This window comes from Myotis yumanensis, unplaced genomic scaffold (genome assembly GCF_028538775.1).
Source record: "Myotis yumanensis isolate MYYU_CA2020_CCGP unplaced genomic scaffold, mMyoYum1.0.hap1 SCAF_8, whole genome shotgun sequence".
In the NCBI taxonomy this organism is placed as follows: Eukaryota; Metazoa; Chordata; class Mammalia; order Chiroptera; family Vespertilionidae; genus Myotis; species Myotis yumanensis.
In genome coordinates this window covers 33,284,536-33,305,155 of record NW_027223759.1, presented here as the reverse complement: position 1 = coordinate 33,305,155, position 20,620 = coordinate 33,284,536, and the positions used below count along the sequence as shown (strand labels likewise).

General features: G+C 51.0%; 1 protein-coding gene across 7 annotated transcripts in view; it reads right to left on the bottom strand.

The window, feature by feature from the left end:
- The window catches only part of AGAP1 (ArfGAP with GTPase domain, ankyrin repeat and PH domain 1), a 418,223-nt gene that overhangs the window by 86,784 nt on the left and 310,819 nt on the right, over positions 1-20,620 (bottom strand). For all 7 annotated transcript variants that reach the window (XM_070422457.1, XM_070422459.1, XM_070422461.1 and 4 more), the window contains one exon: positions 13,517-13,678. In XM_070422457.1, the coding sequence (XP_070278558.1) occupies positions 13,517-13,678 (162 nt within the window). The remainder of the gene's footprint in view (positions 1-13,516; positions 13,679-20,620) is intronic.

Genomic DNA, 20,620 nt, shown 5'->3' with positions numbered 1-20,620 from the left:
ACTCCTGGGCATATACTGCACAACATGGTAAGCAGAGCTCAGGCAGGTCGCTGCACACCTGTGTTCAATGACCCAAGAGCCCAAAAGGTGGAAACAACTCAGGTGTCTGTCAACAGGTAAACACACAAAATGTGCCTATCCGTACCGGGGATATTATTCATCCCCAAGAAGGACTACAGCACGGACGAACCTGACAACGCAGCACTCAGTGAAAAGCCACGCACACAGGACAGATATTCTATGATCCCATTTACATGGGACACCCAGGACAGGTCAATCCACAGACAGAGCAGGTGAGAGGTCCCTGCGGCTGGGAGACACTGCCTGATGGGCACAGAGTTCCTGTTTGGGGTGATGAAGAAGGTTTAGAAAGAGCTAGTGGTGATGGCTGCACAACTCTGTGGTTGTCGTCAATGTCACTGGAGCATACATCTTAAAAATGGCACATTTTGTGATATATTTTGCCACAATAAAATTCAAAAATCAGAAACTAAGGGAGAAAAAGAAGTAGATTAAAGTGTGGATGGGGGGAAAAGGGAAAGAGGAAGTAGGAGAGAAGAGAAAAAGGAAAGTCTAGGATGGAGGAAGAAGGAGAAAGTGGAACGACACAGGGGAATGAAGAATGAGGAGTCTGAGGAAGGGGATGGTGCAGAGAGGAAGAGCTGGAAGCCAGGGGCGGGCCCCAGGAAGGGCCAGGTGCGCACCTGCCATCGCCCGCCCGTAGCCTGCACACCCCCTGCCCAGGTGGGCGTCTGAGTCCTGTTCCCCTCAGCAGCTCGAGTCCTGCGACACCTGAGACCCTGCAGCAGCCTGCACCTGGTCCACCCCCACCTCTCCCGGGTCACCACATGCCCAACAATCCCAGGAGCCCCAAGTCTCCTGAGGGCTGGCTTCCTCTCCCAGGTCCCTCCCATAACGACCACCTGCAGCCACCTGCAGCTGCGAGCACCTTTCAGACAGGAGCGCTGGTAGAATGTTCCATTGTCTCCACACCATGTGCCAACCTGGATGGTGTGAAGGGATAATACGAAATACTTTTTAGTCTGGGAAAAAAGTTAACCCAAGAACTAGATTTGGCCTGTAAATGGATGGCTTGCAAATTCTGTCTTCGAATTCTCCAAGCAAAAGAACTTGGGGGAAAAAATAACTCTCCTATGTGAACGAAGCTCATTGGTTGTGATAGGAAATAGAAGGTAACAAGTCATTGGTGATAGCAACCTGTTAATTTGCATATGTCCAAGAGGGAAGCAGACCAATGGCCCAGGGTTGGCTTTTGGCACCACTGCTGGTACGGTGGTGTGGGTGTGGAGGTGGTGTGGGTGTGGAGATGGCGCCAGGCTGGCTCAGGTCTTCCCTCCACATGTGCACGTGGGCAGGTGTTTCTGTGCAGCCCAAACGGAAACAGGGCCAAACCATGTCTACATCCCCCACCCCTCCGTCTGCTAGAACAAGGAGGGAGGTTGCCTCAAAATGCCAACCACAAGTGGTGGCTCCCACCAACCAGACCCACCAACAAGCTTACTGCAGACAGATGAACTTCTCCCTCCTTCTCGGGGTGAGGAATAAACTAATGTTTGAGGGAGAAAAAAAAAAAGAAATCAAGAAAGTACTTGCTGATCTTAAACTATTTGCATTAATTAATTGGCCTGTTCAGAGTAATTACACGTTAATTACAAGAGTATTCTGCGTTCACTAATGAAATCGTGTCTTCAAGTTTACTGACTCTTTAAATGTGAGTGCCGCGTTCACCTGTTCCGGTAGAAGTGCCAGGCTGTAACAGAGCACCACATGAAAGCCAGCTTTTTACAATTACGGCCTTTCCAACGTGAATCACCGGTTAATAGTAGATTTGATATTTTCCAATTGTAAAAGCACATTTTGTCGACCTACTGAAACATAGCCACAGGTAAAATGACAAGTTTTTAATGGCTTGAATGTTAACTTATTGAAATTAAGAAATAGCCTTTTGACAGCTATTGTAAAATCCTTTATTTTACTTGAATCTAATCCTTAGGAAAAGTCCTAGAGAAGCCAAGGTTTGGAGTGAGGGGAGCTCAATAAAAAGACACCCTGAACCTTCCGAAGAGAGGGCTGGGGACAGTCACTGTGGAAACAACTGTGACGGTTACAAGAGGACACAGAAGGATTTAATCAGTGGCGATACGTAGCAAGGAGTCAATAATTGGTTGAAGTGATTATTGCTAATAGATGGCCAATTTTGATTTCCTGCTTTGTCATTGATTTCTTCTTTTAAAGGCTAGTCCAGTGGTCGGCTAGCCCATAAACTGCGGCTCTCGAGCCACATGCGGCTCTTTGGCCCCTTGAGTGTGGCCACGAAGTTTCAATCGCACTGTACGTGCGCGCCCACACATGGTATTTTGTGGAAGAGCCACACTCAAGGGGCTGCAGTTTGCCAACCACTGGGCTAGTTGCTAAATCTAAATTGTGATAGAAAATTCTTTACTTCCATGAAATTGAGAAATAAAAAAACAACTTCCGTGTGTGTGTGTGTGTGTGTGTGTGTGCACAGAACATACAGTTAGGGCCTTCGGTAAATCCTCCCTTCCCCCAGACTGTGTAGTGACCCTGCCTTCAGTAACTATATCATGGCTTCTGCAGAGAGCGAGCTGAAGAGGAAAATCATTCCCACTGCAGAAAGCAAGCAAGATCCACATGAAAACCAAGCACAAGAACACAGCTACCTGTCTGTCTCATTAGGAAGGGTCAAATCAGGCTACTGAGGTGCCTAGTGGTGAAATGCTGGGGTTCCCATCTCTTACATCACCTCAATAATTGGAGGTCACTAAACAGCAATAATTGGTGGATTCAAAATAGGCGTCTGGAAACATCTCATACTTGCTTTGGCGTGTTAGAGTCCTCGGTTTTGCACATAAACGTTAGCAAGGACTTTGGAGTTTTCCTACCTGCAGATTCTGCATTAGGCTTTGAGCTCAATAATGGGAGGTGAAGAGCTGGAGGAACTGTGAGCGGCAGTCCTTCAGGCACAGGGCAGCAGAGCGCGCCCAGACCCAGCCACAGCATCTGCTCCACAGCAAGGCAGCCAGCCAGTCAACTGCAGGAAGCACACATCACCCGTCCTGCAGACGAAAATATCTCCAGGGAACTAGTGTGTGTGTGTGTGTTGTCTCTTTTTTCCCAAGATGGAACTAGCCAACAGAGGTCTATCCCCTCGTAGCTCAGAGCCTCCCCTGGATTAATTAACATGGGAGCCTGACCATGGGGCGCATGTACTTGACCTTGTCTTCGACGCACAACACGAGTGCTCGTCAGCGGTAGCCACGAAGGACCTTCGGTATCATCCTGTCGTTACACAGAAATCAGGTGGAGACGAGGGAAGCCTCAGAATCGACTGGTTCAGATGCAGCCCACGGCTACGGCGCCCATGTTTCACCTGTGGTTCCCTCCAAAGGCAGTTTGCTATTAAGCAAAAGCCAAAGAAAGGTGATCAATTCCAACTAAAAGCACTTATCCCAGATGGCGGTATGCTGGCTTTTCAAACCCCTGGCTGGCGGCCCGAGCCCAGACAACAGCCATCAGGGCTCTGACTCTCCGAGGAGCACGAGGGCCATGTGTAATTGTGTAATTGACTAGAAGATGGGCTAAAACTGTGCCCAATCAGTGTGTGATCAAAACCGCGTGGAATATTCAGCGCCACTTGATTACACGGAGCCCCGTCCTTTCCCTCTCCTCGTGAAATCTCTTCAAGGTCCAGAGTACTGTAACAAGATCATTACTGTCAAGCGGTACGAATCGCGGGCAATGAGTCTTGGGATAGGAAGTCATACTTCACAAGCTCCCCTGGTCTCTCCCTCTCCCTCTCTCTTTTGTATTTTACTGCATGCAGAGGCAGCAAGGCGACGAGGTGGCAGATAATGATCACAGCACTGAGTGGCAACTAGAAAGGCGCTTTCAAGAAAAAGCAGAGAGAAATCAGCTTAAGAGAAACTAAAACATTTTCCCTTTGCTTTCTTTCCCCCCCTTAAAAAAATTAAATGGAATTAAACTGTGTGCACGCGTGGCTTTTCATGCACTGGGATATGATGTTGCTGAATGCAACCACTGGAGAGATTTTCATATCCCAGCAAAGCCCATTACCCCACAGACAAATGGCCAATTTCCTCCGTGTCCCGCGTACAAAGAAGCCCTTGTTGCGCTGTGTGTGTGTGTGTGTGTGTGTGTGGCCGCGCCCATGGAAGTCTTCACAGGACCCGCTTCCTTCATCGCTGAGAACACCCCGGGCTTCCCACCTGGTGCCTGTTAGATGTCTGAGATGAGAAAGGGCGGGAGGCGGAGGGCAGGGGGCATTAGCCAAGATTACTAAATAAACAGTTTGTCTCGAAACACAGTGGCTCCAAAGCTCTCGTAACACACACCCCGATGACACGAAAGCACGCCCTGACCGGGGCTGGCAGACGTCTAATTAATGCTTACATCGGTATGAAGGGCTCAGGTGAATGATGGGGGCTCAACCCACTGCTCCCCTCCTCCCTCCATCATCAGACTCTTCACTCCTCTCACCCCTCCCTCCCCCAAAAGGCGAACATAAAAACTCAGATGCGTTGCATCTGAGTTAAATGTCCTTAAGTTCAAAGAGTTTCAGGAGACACGCACCCTTGTAACATAGACAGGAACATGCCTGTCCCCTAACACAGCATGTTCTAATTGTCTGTACAGGAGCCACTCACACACACACGAGAGGAGAAACACTGTTTGCACAGAAGCCATGGCACAAAAGGGACCCTGGGGGCTGAGGCTGAGCTCAAAACTGGTGAAGAAATTACTGCTTCCAAGTCCTCAGGACGATGCTGGGCAGTGGCGGGCACAGCTTCCCTGCAGGGGGTTGTCCTCTACGGCCAAGTGCCCATGCCCTTCCCAGGAGGTGCGAGACGAGCAGATGTCCAAGTCCCAGAGGCCTGACTTAGACCCCAAATCTGCACTCACCTGCCGACTGTGGGCGGATTATTTCACCTCAGTGAGCCCTTTTCCTCACCTGCGAATTGGAGGTAACACTCCCCACCTGCCCACGCGACTCCTGTTTGAGGGATGCAATGAGGTTTGAGAGCACTGAGTCAATCATGGCTTCCTCCCTTCCTGTTTAATGACATGTTCCTACAAGGGACCCAACCCTGGGGAGGGAGGCGTGGGTGGAGCATAGACATGATCTACAGGGCTGTTTTCCACTCGAGTGATGAAGTCTATGAAATCATTTCCTCCCTCACGGCGTGGGCACATCTAGTCCCACAGACAGGAATAGGAAGCTACAAGGCTTTCTGGGCTGAAGGTTGACGCTCCCCCAATTCATCTGTTGAAGCCCTAACCCCAATGTGATGGTATTTGGAGATGGGACCTTTGGGAAATAATAGACAAAATGGTGAGGGTGGGGCCCTCAGGCTGTAGTTAGTGGCCTCTTAAGCAAAGGAAGCTCTCTCTCCCTCTCTCTGCATACAGTAAGGAGAGGCCGTGAAAGGACACTAAGAGAATGTGATCTGTGGAAGAAACCAAATGGGCCAGCACCTTCATCTTGGGCTTTAGCCTCCAGAACTGTGGGGTATAAATGTCTGCTGCCTGAGCCCCCTGGGCTGGGATTCCTGTGGCTGCCCAAGCTGAATGAGACACGAGATGTTTTGCACATTCCTTTTATATAGAAGGAAGTTTTGCTTTTAGTCACCATCTTCTTTTTTGTGTTTCACAACCTCAGCATGAGGAATGGCACCTCCAGGTGGGACTGGAACACGGCCGAGTCCAAGCGCTGCCAGGGCTGGGAGGAGAGACGCAGCGCTTGGCCAGGACTCCTGAAGACCAAAGCCTCCTAGGCCCCGGGTTCCCCGGAGCCCCTGGATGTGTGCGTCTAGTGGAGAGCGCACGGGTGGAGACCTGAGATTTAGACACATTGGCACATTTTTTTTCCTGAACACTAGTTTCAATTTGCATTCTGTATGACTGCAGCAATGTACAGTAGAGAAAGTACACAGCAATCAGGACGTAAGGAACACGCCAGTTCACCAGGACTGGCCCTGCCTCTTCTGGCTGAGCGGATCCCATCACACCCGGCCTCAATTTCATCGCTGACTCTAGTGACACCCAAACGGCTCGACAGCTCTAATAGTTTGAGAACGTCAAGAAAATGACTTTGCGAGGTTATCTAGGAATCCTCCAAAGTCAGCTGCCCCGGGGCCTCCCAAACCAGGCAGAACCCCAAGCCCAGGCCACCCAGAGGAAAGTGTGGGCTCCTCAGTTCAGGGGACGGTGCCAGAGGCTGTGATGCCTCCTGCTGACTGAGCCCTGCAGCGGAAAAGGCATCTCCGTGTGTAGGGAGCGTAAGAGGCACTCGGGTGCAGGGCCTGTGTGTGGTTTTAGAAAGGAACGCTGGTGCCGGCTTGCATTTTCCGAAGGCGCGTCTACCCTCTGCACAGCAGGAGACCCCGGAGGACGGGTCTGTCCCATTTCATCAGGAGTCTCCCAGGCCCCCCTGGGGTTCCCAGTGGCTCTTCATCCCATCGTCATATTCCAGGTGCTCGAGTGCCCCGGGCTCCCGCACAGGCTGCCCGCGTGGCCACCGTGTGTGTAAGGATCTGCTTTCCCCACCGGACGGACAGTGGGCGTCCTGAAGGCAGGGGCCGCGCGGTCCCTTCCCAGACAGCCCAGGCAGAGGCCGCAGGCAGCAGGTGATCAAGGCACTTTCACGGAACTCAATCTGACGCTTTCGTTTGTGTGTTACTTTGAAAGAAAGAAAGAAAAAGCACTGAAAATCCTCTTCTCCTTGTCGGTTCGTCATGATGGGAGTCCTCTGTTCCGGCTTCTCCCGCGGAGACTGACTCATCTTTGTTTATTTCCGACCTGCTGACTCCCACAAAGACCCGCGCGCACGGATGGTGCGTGTGTGTTTGTGCTGGATGGACTCTACCCTGCAGGATGGCTTTCGAGTCAACTGTGCCCCATCTGCAACGTCAATGTCTGCAGTAAACCAGATCTACTCCATTTCAGCAAGAAGCGGGAGTTACATGGAGCACTCTCTTTGGAAAAAGGGTCTGGTCCGTGGGCAGCAGGCAAGTCCGCCAGAGCAGGCGGTGCCTCCCATACCTTCCAGCTCAAGGGCAAAGAAACCCGGCCAGGCTCCTGGCTCCCTAACAGTTACTGTGTGCGAGCGTTATCTTCCTGGAAGGTGCTCCCATTCTTGGTTTTTCCCATTCACTGTGATTAACTGCTGAGCTCAATTAGTCAGAGGCACTAACCTTTAATAACAAGGACGTTCAATGAAGAAGTGCTTTCTGTTACCAAAAATTACTGTGGACGATGGAGTTTTCACAGAGTCGATTAGAGACTTCTCGTTCCCTCTCCTCTCACTCGAGGTAGCTGCCATGCTGGCATTGTGCAAGCATCAGAAAGTGGAAATCCAAGAGGGCTGCATGGGAGTGGTGCTGGCAGAGCTTCCATAAATTTTCCCTCTCTCACCCTCCAGCCATACCTTCAGATAATATAAAATTAAACAAGAACCCATGAGGGCACTTCCTTGGCCCCGACTTCCTGCCCGTCAAGTGTAGGCCATCGCACACCGCGCAGTAACCAGTGTGTTACCTGCACCCAAGGAGAGCAGAGATGAGGAAGGCACAGCGAGGAGACTCAAATAACAAAAGACACAAACTGCCCTCCCTTTCTGAGGCGCAAGCTCCCCAGGTAACCCCACAAGGCCTCCACTGCACGGCGGTTAACACAGCCCCGTGTCACAGCCTAACGGAGCCTCACGTGCCTGTGTATCAATTTCTTGTAATAAGGACCATAATGTAAATAAGAAAAAAGAAAACTGTGCAATGCCTTATGCGGAATTTTTTATTTTTTCTCTCCCAAGTGCCTATTAACTAGTTAATAGAAAGTAAAGGAGAGCTACATTTGTTTCTTAGCATTAAGTGAAAACAAAACTGCGGTTTGCAACTAATTTTAACACCCGCTTCGGTGTTTTAAAAAGTTGTTGTAAACATGATGCTTCCTGCTGTTTTATCCACTATGAGAGCCAGTATGCACTCCATCTGCAGAAAATAAGATTAAATTCCAGGACAGGTTAGCTTCCTGTCACTTCCACAACCCAACGTGGTCCTGTCTGGCTCCCGGACCACCCAGGCCTTGCCACGTTCTGCCTGAAACCCCAGGCACACGGTCCGTGAGTCTCCTCTCAAGGCTCCGAGCGCCTTGGGGCAGAGGCGCTGGGCTTTATTTCCGGTGTCTCCCCTGGAGCCAAACGCACCGTGTTTCCTCTGTGCTGGCTGCTTGATATTTGATGAAAGACCAAAATGACTCACAATGTCAGGGTCTCCTTTGAACGCAGGAAGGAAACCCCAGCTCGCGCTGACCTCGGCCACTCGGAGTTAATGGAATTTGTAAACAGGCTCGGGGCCTCCCCTGATCACTCGGGGATGGGCCATTCCTGTCCCGGCGTGAGGGGCAGAGGCCAGTGTGTGACTTCCCCGCTATAAGATAATATTTCACTGTCCACCAGGACCCACCGGACACACTGGTTCCATAAAGACCCAGGACGAACAAGCCAGGGATGGCTGGTGATGGGAAAGATAAATCAGGTTCCCCTGAGGCCTTTAGAACAAACACTGGGAATCCAAGAGGAAAAAACCCCCAACAGGATTTCTGCATACCCTTGTGTATAATAAGCCTGCGTAAGCCCGGACTGGCCTGTGTTTGAACAGAAAGATCTGTGCTACACAACTTCTAGGTGTGAGGAGCCATATAAAAGCCAGCGTCTTTACATGGAATCTGAGAAATATGAAGAAAGCCACGCCATTGGCCCCACTCCTAGATTCAAAAGCCGCTCCGCACACCTCAAAGACGCGCTTCCTGCCTGGTGGAGAGAGATGGAGGCAGAGAATGCAGCGCCGGCTTGGTCGCCTACCAGCAACCTGACCCTGGACAAGAACGCCACTTAACCTCTCTCCACTTCCGCCGCTTCACTGGGAAAGCAGGGAAATTAACGCTCGATGCAAACTTGCATGAATGTCATAAGATGAACAGGAGCCACCAGCTTTGGGACCACAGAATGCGGCTGTGGAGACCGCTGTTCTGTTTTGGCTTCAATAACCTCGCCACTGGACTCTGGATAAGAAGGTACCGAAACGCCTCAGGATTCAAAGAGGATGTCCTAAGATGCCTGTCGCTGAACGTCCGCAGGACCCCACTGCCAAGAGCTCTGCCGGCACACACCTTCAACCTGGTTCTGGCCACAAACAGGGGCCCTGGTGCGATCCTCCTCCCAGAACCTGAATTCCATGGCGGTGGCCTGGCCAGGGCTGCGCCCGCTGCAGGGAAAAGGCCCCCTGCCTCTCAGGGCAGTCTTGGCTCTAACAAAGCGTTCCTTTCAATACCTGAGCCAACGTCCATCTCCTTGAGGCTTCCCCCCCATCGGTCCCAAAAAGGCCCATGAGGACCATCTGGGACAGTCAGGACTGTCCTTCCATCCTTTGAACCCAGCCAGCCGCCTCTATGCCCCCGTCCTTCGTCAACTCCCTTCAAGGATGCCCTCCACGACCCCGGTCCAAACCCATCAGCACCCTTCTCACCAATGCCTGCATCTGCTTTGATGCTCTGCCATCACCATGGAGACTGTGTCCAGATCTGAACGTACATTTTCTTAAATATATTGAGTAACTCTGAGCAAATCAAATCCAACTTAAAATCAAGAATAGCACTGGTGTTTTAATAGTCAATATTGCCAATGGTCTATTAAATAGGGATAATGTAGAAACGGGTGATGTGTGAGGAGGTGGTTGTTTTTTTAAGCTAATACCACCCTCACATTTTTCATGCTTTGTCCCACATTCTGGCCAGTCTAATTCTCCTGCATAAAAACATCACCGAGTTGCATAATATTACAAAAAGGGCCACAGTCTTTGAAAAACTCATACTTTCAGAGACTAAGAACAGATCTAAATGTTGGGGAGGCTCCCAGCAGGCAGAGGGGGGGGGCCAAATGCCCGGTGAGGGATGCGTGGGGGCCTTTTGCGGCCAGCACCCCTCACCCGCCCAAAGGCAACAGCTTTAGGTCTCAGTCTTGGAAGAGCCGGCATCCAGGGGAGTGACTCGGCATCCGAGTCCCTTCTGTTTAAATGACGTATGTCACCAACAGAAAGCAGGACCCACGGCCCTCGCTTGCACCCACACTTCCTCACGGAGGGGGCTGAATTACTTTTACATCTTGACTCCGGAAATGACACCAACAGTTACATATGAGCCCGGGGAAGGGCTTGATCATGCAAATGTCTTCTCTATGACTCATGTATTTGTAAAGGAATTCTTCAGTCGTAGTTTCTGCTCCTGTAATTTACCAGATTTATTCCATTCATTTAAAATTGTACGTAGAAGAAAGTGGTCATCCTCCGGCTCTGACTGTGCAGGCCCTACAGGGAGACACACTTAGTGCTGGACCCTCTGTGCTCGGCTGGGGAAGGGCACCCAGCTCCGCCACACCCTCGGGGGCAGTGGCCCGCATGCGGCACTTGGTCTGCTGTGGATGAACGATGAGCAGCAGGGTCAGCAGCACGGCTTCCCCAGGGATTTGCACAAGGCAAGAGGGGGACCCGGGCCCTCCCCAGATGCTGGTGGTTGGTCCCCCTTCCCTCCTTCTCTGCCCTGGAGAGAGACGTGAGTGGCCTGCACTAGGTATTCTCATGCCCTTTGGCTCCTAGCTGGGTTTGGTCAAGGAGCAGGACGGGGAGGAGACTCGAGGCAGGGGGAGTGAGGTCGGGGTGCCTCCCCTAGGCCCCCTCTCCCTCTGGGTCATCACAGGTTGGACATATCCCTGGTTGAAGGCCACAGGTCTTCACGGTTTCTGCCCCCTCCTTTCCCTGTTACATCCCTGGGTTGTAACCACCCCTGTGGCATGCCCGTGGCTCTGTGGACATGCCTGTGGTTCACTCCCCTCAGTGACGCCACGTGTTCCCTGGAGCTCTGACTGGGCCTGTTGACTGTCAGTGGAACCTTATTTTTCTTATGCTCTAAAGATAATTAAATGCAGTCATTTGTTCCAAAGGGGTATGTCAAAACCCATAAAATTCAACCACTTTATGACATCTTCTATAAAACATTTTATATCTGCAATTGAGTTTCCAGCACAAGCATGGGCAACAGACAATACAGGTGGTAACAGTGCCCGCAGAAGAAACAGAAATATTTCCTTAAAATTAAACGGTATCCTCTAACAATAAAACACATACAACTGGCTTTAATTTCAAGAACACAATGCTGACATATATGTGGCTATGCAATGCACTTGAAGAAGTTAAGCGTTGTTGAGACTGTTAATATCATTGAATCAAAAATGGCCTGAACTGTAGTGTGCATTACGACTTCAGAGACGTATAGGTGTTGGGGGAGAAGAGTATGTCAGAAACAAGGCTTGTCTCAGAAAAACGACTCATTTATGGTTTGGTAGGTAGCTCTTCCTGGGGGAGAAATACACATTTTCTTTTTACAGAGAACTTACTGTTGTATTTCCTATGGGAAGGATGTTAGGGCCCTGGTGTGACTGAGATAACACTGTCTCAACTAGAAAGAGGGGGTCGGCTTCCCCTGGATCACGGGATGAACTTCAGGACACGTGTGACCATTCCTCATCGCAGGCCTGAGGCACTGCTGGGATTTTTAATTTGGGTATTTCTTGTGGCGCCGGGAGCCTTTCTATTTATGTCACAGTTGTTTTTGGGTGGATGATCCATCTCAGCCGTGTCAGAGGTTACTGTTCGAAACACACAGAGCAGTCCCAGTAACTCAAAAGTGGGCTGGAAATATGGGCATCCAACGGTCCCTTCTCCAACTCCCTCAGTCACCAATGGCTGACTGTGCAGCTGCTACTAATTCACGTTAAAGCTGCATCTCATTCCGAGTTCTCACCTTGTCGGCGGTGGGTGGGATAATTAAGTGTCAGTGTGTGGGATGTAGTTACGGGTGGACTGACAGAATCTGCCAGGTGGTGCTTCTGAGCAACCTCACTGGTTGGAAACACACCACAAACACAGTAAGAAGTTTACGTGAGAAATGGGACCAGGCCTTTCCCTGAAGCCATCTCCCTCTCCCCGCAGGTGGGTGGGGCCCATGCCACCCCTCGGGTGAGAGGCCATGCTTCTTTCGGATTCCCCCCCACCTGTCAGCGTGGGTGTGGCCGTGTGCTCGGCAGGTGCTCTTGCCCGACGGTCATTTACAGGCGTCTGGTCACCTCTCAGCTTCTGTGGCCAAATCTGTTTCCAAAGGGAAGCACAGTGGCATCTGGGGGCACTTTCATCTGTAATCGTTACTTCTCACCAGTGCTTACCTAACAGAATCTCCTGATTATCCCAGGAGAAAAGTAGATTTTATTGGCTAAACTTGTCAGCAGGAAGCCTATGGGAGGCAAACTGGTAAGAAACCTGGGGAGGAAGTAGAGCTTTCAGATGCGCCCCTGCTGGGCCACCGTGAGAGCCCCGCAGGCTGTTCGACACTCTGAACCTCAGTCTCCTCTTCATACGTGGAACGATGCCACGGCCCAACTCGCAGAACTGTGGTAGACATCACGTTCGGCGCACACACAGGAACTCTGTTCTCTCCCTGCTCACCTGTGCACTGCGCGTTTCCAGGCTCATTTTTGGATATTAGGAGGGAATGGGCCAATTCCTGCCACATCTCATGGTGAACAGTCAACCAGGTAGAAAGAGGGAGGGAGGAGCAGAGAAGGTAGAAGCACCTATGTTCTAGCGGGAGTCCTGGGCACGTGGAACCCTGTTGCAAACAGACCCTTTAACCCTGGTTGGCCTCGAAAGTAGTAAGTCACGTTACCCAACAATGCTTGAAGTTTATTTTTCCTTTGAGGTATGTCTTTAACTTGCTTATGAAAACTGCATTAATCCCACCTCTTCTGATGTGGTCTGTTAGTGCGCGCGCGTGTGTGTGTGCCCGAGCATGTGTATCCCCACTTGTATCTGTGGGAAAAACCCTGTAAACCCAGCAGAAGGAGCTGCTGCAGGAAGATCACACCTGGCGTCACAGATGAAAACTGAGGACTTGACACGTCAGAGGAGCTGCCACAGGAGCTGTGACCCCTGGGCCTTACAGGAGCCACTCAGTGTGGATGGCTCTGGTGGGAGGGGTAGCGGCAGAACAGAGCCGACCAATAGGAGAGAAGATTCCTGATCAGGAGAGGTGCGTCTCCCTCGGTGGGAGTGGACACTCAGCCCAGGTGGCCCAAAGACCAGAGAACTGACCGGCACACGACGGGGACCCCAGCATTACCACCTACCAGGCGACAGCTGCCAGGAGGAAGACAACTGTTTGGTGGATACGCCCGCACATCAGCCAGGGATGAGGAGTCCTGAGGGCCCTCTGGCGCCACCTTGTAAACAGGAAGCACCTGCAGGGACCTCATTATTGCGCATGTGTTTCTCAGGGCAGGTGACTGCACAGGTTTGAAAAGCACAGGTTGATTTTCCGAGTCGCAAACCCACTCTGACGTCCCGGAAGGCCTTACCTTCAGCAGTGCCTGACAGGCCGTCGGCTTTGAAGTTGCTGGTGCTTTTCTTCCTTCGGTGCTTCTTTCTGTTGGCGTGGGGGGAGGGGGGCGGGTCGAGCTTGGGGCTGGTGGTGCTGGACATGCTTGGGCTGGAGCACACGGAGTCGCCCAGCCCCGTGTCTGCGTCGGACCGGAAAGGCAAAACAGAGCAAGCGTCAGCACTTCAAACCACGAAAACCACGTTCCTCCAAGAGCACATCAAGCCCCACAAGTAATTTACTATTGGAATATAAAACACATTACACAATATATATGAGACTGCTGGATGGAGGCCCAGAGCACTCAGTACTGAAGGACCCTGAAGGTGGTCAACAGGTACAAACTTCCAGGTATAAAACCACTACAGTGCAGTTCATGTAATCACAGTGTACACAACACAATTCTGTATGTGATGTAATATGCAGTTAGCAATACTGTAATGGAGATTTGAAAGTTGCTAAGAGAATAGATGTTAAAATTTCTCATCACAAGAAAAAACACTGTAATAGTGGTGATGGGTATTAACTAGACTTACTCCGGGAGCACTTCCCTATATATATCAAATCATTGCTATACACCTGGAACTACGCACTGTGGCCCGGGCCCTGGAAATGGGATTCTCAGTTTGCTGCTGGAGGAAGAACAGCAAACAGCATGGGGCCACTCTGAATTGGGTGGCCATGGTGGGCGGGTTAAGGGGAGCAGGCACAATGCAGGAGTGGATGGTTGAGTGAGGAGAGGCAGTTGCCACCAAACCACTTGTCCACCTAGAGGACGCTCAGCGTGCCGGGTCCAGGCGGGCTGGCTGTGGCCAGGATACCAACTACAACCGTGACCCAGAGAAGGCGATCTCGGAAGCCAATTACGGCAGAGGTCAGGGAGGAATATGGTCCTGGGCCAGGGAGGCCGAGGCAGGAGGCCGGCAGGGACTGTGGCCTGGGGCTCACGCGGAGACGGCCACTGTTGCTAGTTAACCGGGGCCTGAGCTGGTGCTGGGATATGAATGCCCCTGGCTCCCAGGAGCAGCTAACATTCCTCATTTTAAAATAGGAGCGACCCAAACGCACGAGGCTTCCACACTGTGCTTCTCCCTTCCCGACGGCCCCCTGCCTGACAAGGGATCCCTCAAAGTGAAGAGGCTGAAAGCCCAGCCTCAGACGCCGGAAATGAGCTCCAGCCGCAGCCCCGGCAACGCCGCCATCCACGCCCCCTGACGGCCTGCAAATAATGTGTTTCATTTTGTATCAATGACTGGGCACCGGGACAGGTGACGATGGTGGTTCGTGGACTGTGGGAGGGGAGAGGTGAGGAGAAAGAGGGCACGCCAAATTAAAAAAGCAAGCACCTCGTTACTCCACACCTATCTCGGCTTTGACAGGGCCACGGCATCCCGAGCTGGATAGGCCGTCCACTGCCATCCCGCGCGATGGGTGTCAGCCATTAGTTCTTCCCAATCGGGCATCAATGTTCAACACACACCCCAAAATATATATAATCCAAGCAGTAACGACAGCAGTCTGCAGCCTCTCTGAGCTGCGGCACGTGAAGTATGAGGCCGGGAGGCAGCCCACTCCTCACTCGGGAGGCTGACAAGCATGACTGCAGGGATAAAATAACACTCCGTTCGCATAAATATCAAGCAGCCTGCCCGAGACTGATGGGCCAGGAATGGATTCTTAGCTATCATTCCGGCAGACAGGCCCAAGGACACTCATAACTTATTTTACAATCATTTAGTTTCAGCTCAAGTGGAAAACGTGACAACTTATCTCTGCTGACAAGATGCCATGTCGAACCTTACAATTAACTCTCCTCTGATTATCTGCCCAGCCGATCATTAGCTGGCCCGTTTTGATGAACTGTTGTGGGGAGCTCGCCTCGGCGATCGCCGGCACCACCAGGTGTAGTGAATTGGTTTTTGATGTCCCGGCTGATGCTCCAACAGCCCGGCTCTGCGGTGTGGGCCTGCGGCCGGCTGCTCTGGGTCTGAAAAGGCATCTGCGGGGAGGCATCCTTCTGCACTGTCCCCACCACCGTGATGGCCGCAGCGAGTGCTGTGACCACTGCCACTGGCCCTCCCGAGCCGTCCCCAGGCCCACCCAGGTCGAAGGTTGCCACTCCCCAGACTTGGAGTCTGTATTTCAGGCAGCCCTGGGCCCTCTGGAGGGACGCCTGCCACCTCTCTTCCCTGTGGGCCAGGCTGGAGCGGGGGCTAAGAATCTGCGCCAGGGAGCCACCCACACTGTCTGGAGGAGCTGCTGGGGGCCGCAGGGCTGGCCCACTGTGGATTTCCTACGTGCTGATTAAAAATACGAGATACTTTAAACGTAGGGTCCCAAGAAGCAGGCATCTTTATGAAAAAAGAAAAGGGGGAAAAGACAGGTGTGTGCATTCGCTCTTTCTCCCTTTCACGTACACCCTCACTCATTTGGTGGTTTCAGAAATAATAGCAAAAATCTTTTTTGGGGGGTGGGTATTAAAAGAATTCAAAATGATCAAACTCAGTGCTATTTGTCAGGGCTGGGGCGGGGGAGGGGATCAGTTGAGAGCTAAGACCTTCTACAAATTCAAGAAGAAGCCTCGGTAGGCTGGGGAATTAAAACGCGCCTCCTCCGAGACAAGGCCCACTGCGCAGAGCTGATTTGGACCTTGAATGCGGGCTCTGTTCCTTCTGAAGCTGAGAGATGTGCAGGCTGGTAAATAAAGGACAGGCCACCTCTGCCATCTGGGAAATCACAACATCCCGGCCTCTGTTAAAAGGTGAGTGTGAAGTGAAGTTCAAAACCTCGCCCTTCTCACAGTCCTTTTGAGGGCGCTTTCAGCAGGAGGAGGCGGACTTGAATCCCCATCTCTGAAGATGTTTCAGAGCCGGGCACATTGTCCGGTTCCCTTTGCCACTCGCGGTGCGCACAGAGGTGCATGGTGTCAGAAGAAGGGGCAGCGGGGACACCATGGGGGGCCGAGGAAGATGACAGGTGTTGTGGGAAAAGAAGAGACAACACAGGGTTAGATGGAGTCACAGAAGTGGGGAGGAAAGGGACACAATGGGGGAGGGGGAGAAAGGAGAGAGGATGGGGGAGAAGCAGTGCATGCCCGGGGCCATTCTAATTATAGCGGATGTCTCTCAATGGAGCAGCATGGACCTGATTTTAGGAAACCTGATCTTCATTTACATGCAGCCCTCACTCACGGCCTATGTTTACCAAGCCTTACAAGGAAACCGGCACAGATTCCGTCGCTCATTAGGGTCCAGGGCTTCTTTCTGAGGCGGTAAGCATGTGCTAAACCTCACCAAAGTATGGGGAGGGCTGCACGTCTCTGTGAATATATGAAAACTGCTGAATTGAACACTTGAAATAATCTAAGTGTATGTCATGTGAGTTTTACCTCAATGAGGCTGTTTTTTTGTTGTTGTCTGTTTGTTTTTGTTTTTTTAAGGAAAGCACTAGAGAGGGGTCATTTCGTTCAACATTGAAAAGCAATCAGTAAGGAAGACAAAGTACAGCCTGGACAGTCTGGTGTGATGCGGGGACGGAGCAGGAGGAGGAGCTTGGGGACACTCAGAAGTGAGAGCTGAAGGCCTTGTGCAGGACTGAGCCCCAAAGCTGAGTTTGAGAGGGGACTGCCCAGGCCACCGGGCACCTGCTAAAGTCTGGCTCTATGCTGCAGACCTTCTGTGGGAGCTGCCCGACTCCCTCCCCGTCCCGGGGAGTGAGCACAGGCCCACGTTCCCCGTCTTGGTGCACACCGTTTTCTCTGCACCCACCATCTCCTCCTCTCTCCCTTCTCCCCACTGCACAGATGTCCTCAAGACCCTTTAGTTCCTCCTCGTGCCTGATGGCCAGCTCATACCAAACGCAGTCCTCTGATTGGGGGAGGGATGAAAGAAAGAACGTGTAGTAAGAAGTCTGAGTGGGAACATGCCAAGAAAAAACCTGTAAGAGTATGCAAGTGAGATTTTATACTTAAGGGTCAAAAATGAAACTGTGCTCTAGTTGAATGCTAGCCGAATGCAAGCTGCACACTGTTTAAATTCATCTAGTGTACTCCTCAGAGACACATAAGGGCGCTCTGAGCGGCACAGTTAGGTGGAATTTAAATCATTTCAAGAGATTCCTATTTCCCCAGCCTCATCTCTTTTTACATAATCAGCCAAACCATTTCTCAGGTTTGGTGCCCATGGCTGCCAAGTGACAAAAAGATTCTGTTTTGCTGAAACCGGTTTGGCTCGGTGGATAGAGCGTCGGCCTGCGGACTGAAAGGTCCCAGGTTCGATTCCGGTCAAGGGCATGTACTTGGGTTGCGGGCACATCCCCAGTAGGAGGTGTGCAGGAGGCAGCTGATCGATGTTTCTCTCTCATCGATGTTTCTAACTCTCTATCCCTCTCCCCTCCTCTCTGTAAAAAATCAATAAAATATATTTAAAAAAAAAAAAGATTCTGTTTTGCGTTGAGGCTGGGGAAAGACCAAGAATGTCTTGAGGAAAACTCAACTAAACCAGGGAAGTTAACTAAATGTATGATCCCTCTTTGGTGACATAAATGCCCAGTCTTCAGAAACTTGGCTGTTTCTATTGCAAGTCACAGGAGTCAAATGACGGACGGATGGACGGACTGCTGCACAGGTTGTCCTGCCTGAGGCAGGGAAGGCGAGCAACCGCCAGGGCAGGCCACGGACAGCGCTGTCCACGGTGCTGAACACCTTCGGCCAGCTCATTCTGCACCAGGGACAGAAACACCAACACAAGGCTGCTTCCTCATGGCACATTCTGGCCCTTAATCTACTGACATCATGTGGTTTGAAAAGGAGAGCGATGGTGTCGCCAGTTTAAGAAAGCTGCATACAAAAACCCAGACTAAAATAAGCAGGTCAGTTAGTTAACATATCCCACCAATCAAAGATGAAATGTCAAAGATAAAAACATCCATTTTTTTTCACATCATAATGAGTAGAGTGTGTCTTAGTTTGCTTAATTATTTCCCTACTGCTTAGATGAATTTCAGATTTTTGGCCTTAAATCAATACCTTTGTGTATATTTTAATATCTAGAATTACTATGTTAGGGCAGCTTTCAAGATATGGGTCCCAGGAAATGAGCGTTTGTGGGCTCTGGAAACACGCTGTGCACTGCTCCTGGGAGTTCTGCGTCTCCCCCGCCAGCACTGCCCAGGCACCCACACTGCCAGGCTCCTGAAGCCTGGAGACCGCGGCTGATGTGAATCCAGCTCCTGCCCTGCCTGCCTCCTGATGTGGAAGTGCTCCATCCTCAGCGTGGCCACATCAGGTGGCACGGAGAGAATAAGAGCCATGCAATGGGCTCCAGAAGGAACCAGCACAGCTGGAGAATCCGAAGGGCACTTCCAAATCCCAGCCTGGCCACGTGGCTTTGGGCGACTCATTGCTTGTACTAGTAAATCCATTTCTTCACAGGCAGAAGAGCCCACCTGAACACCGAGGCTTGGCCTGCACAACCCAAACCTGGGTGCACCGGCCACTGTCCCAGGCCATCCACACTGAGCCACACTGCTCTACAACTGTGACCTAAGTGTGGTGCCAGGCCAACTGACAGACAAACGGACGACAGACCCACTCACCAGTGCTAGGCTCTCTTCCAGAGCTGTAACAACAGAAGTAAATAAAACATAGTTGCTGTGCTGAATGGCCTGCATCCTAGTGAGGGGACATCAACAGACACACTCCCACACAAACTCACACACCCACACAAACACCTACTCACTCACACACCCACACTCCCACACCCCCCAGCACACATACACACACACATATGCACCCACATACTCAGACACACACACACACACACACACACACACACACTCACACACCCAAACATACACTTCCACACACACTCACATTCCCACACACAGATGCCCACATATACATCCACACACATCCACACACACTGGTGAAATGGTAAGTGCTGGGGACAAAAACGAACCGCAGAGGGCAGAGGGCAGAAGAAAAATGGGGTGAGGGTGGTGGGTCACTGCAGGCTTTAACCTCCTTCCATCCTGAAAACCATGAAAACACAAAAGCAAAGGGTGGCTGAGTTTTTTAGGACAAGAATCCTCTAGAAAGTTAAAACAGCCCAGAACTACAACACAAAAACGCCCATTACTGATACAGAAGATTGTAACTTTAAGGGAAAAAGTTTAACTACTAGAGAGGCTCTTGGGCGATTCAGAGGTGCTGTGATTAAAGCTATACAAACGACAGTGAGATGACAGCCGGCTCACAGGTCCCTTCAGTGGCGGCGACGTCCGGGCCCGGCGACCTGCTCTGTGAAGTCCGGCCGGACCCTGCGCCAAGGAGGCTGCCCCTCTTCTTAGCTCCGCACACACCGAACCCCGAGTGCTGTGATGTGGTTCTGGGGCGTTTCCCTGAGGTGATGGTGCCTCTCTGATTTTTAGTTTATTCTGTGTGCCATGTCCAGCAGGCAACAAGCACCGAGAAAGGTGCTCAGTGAAAAGGTCCTTCAGTAAAGGATGCTCCGAGACAGACTGAAGCACAAAGAAAAGAACATGAATTTGGGTGGACCTTTGAACACTGGAGGGAACACAAACCTAGCTTATGCACAAGTGTATCTTTAAGACCTAGAGGTTTAAAATATTATTTAAATACCAGCTTTAAAAAGGCTGTATTAATAATAATCCTCACAGTTTGGGGCACTTTGGAGAATACATTATTACCACTGGAAAATGATAAATTACATCTCTGTTTTAAAAAGATCTCCAGTCCCCTCAGGCATCATGTGTAATCTTTTGCCATGTTTGAAGTCAACGGTGGTGTGTTTTTTTTTAATGAAATCAAAGGCTAATTTGTAAAGTCATAAAAATAATATCTCATGCACATTTGAAATAATACTTGAAAAAAGTTCTTGTTCAGTCTATGTAATTTCATGACCTTCTCCTAAACCATGGGACAGGTGGTCTGACTAATGAAAGGGGTCCCTGTGGTTCCCAAGCCTTTATTGATGGTGGGTGGCACGCCACAGCCAGAGCCGTGAGTGACAGCACCGAGGTATCAGGTGCCTCAAACGGAAGGCCTGGCCACTTGAAAGAGAGG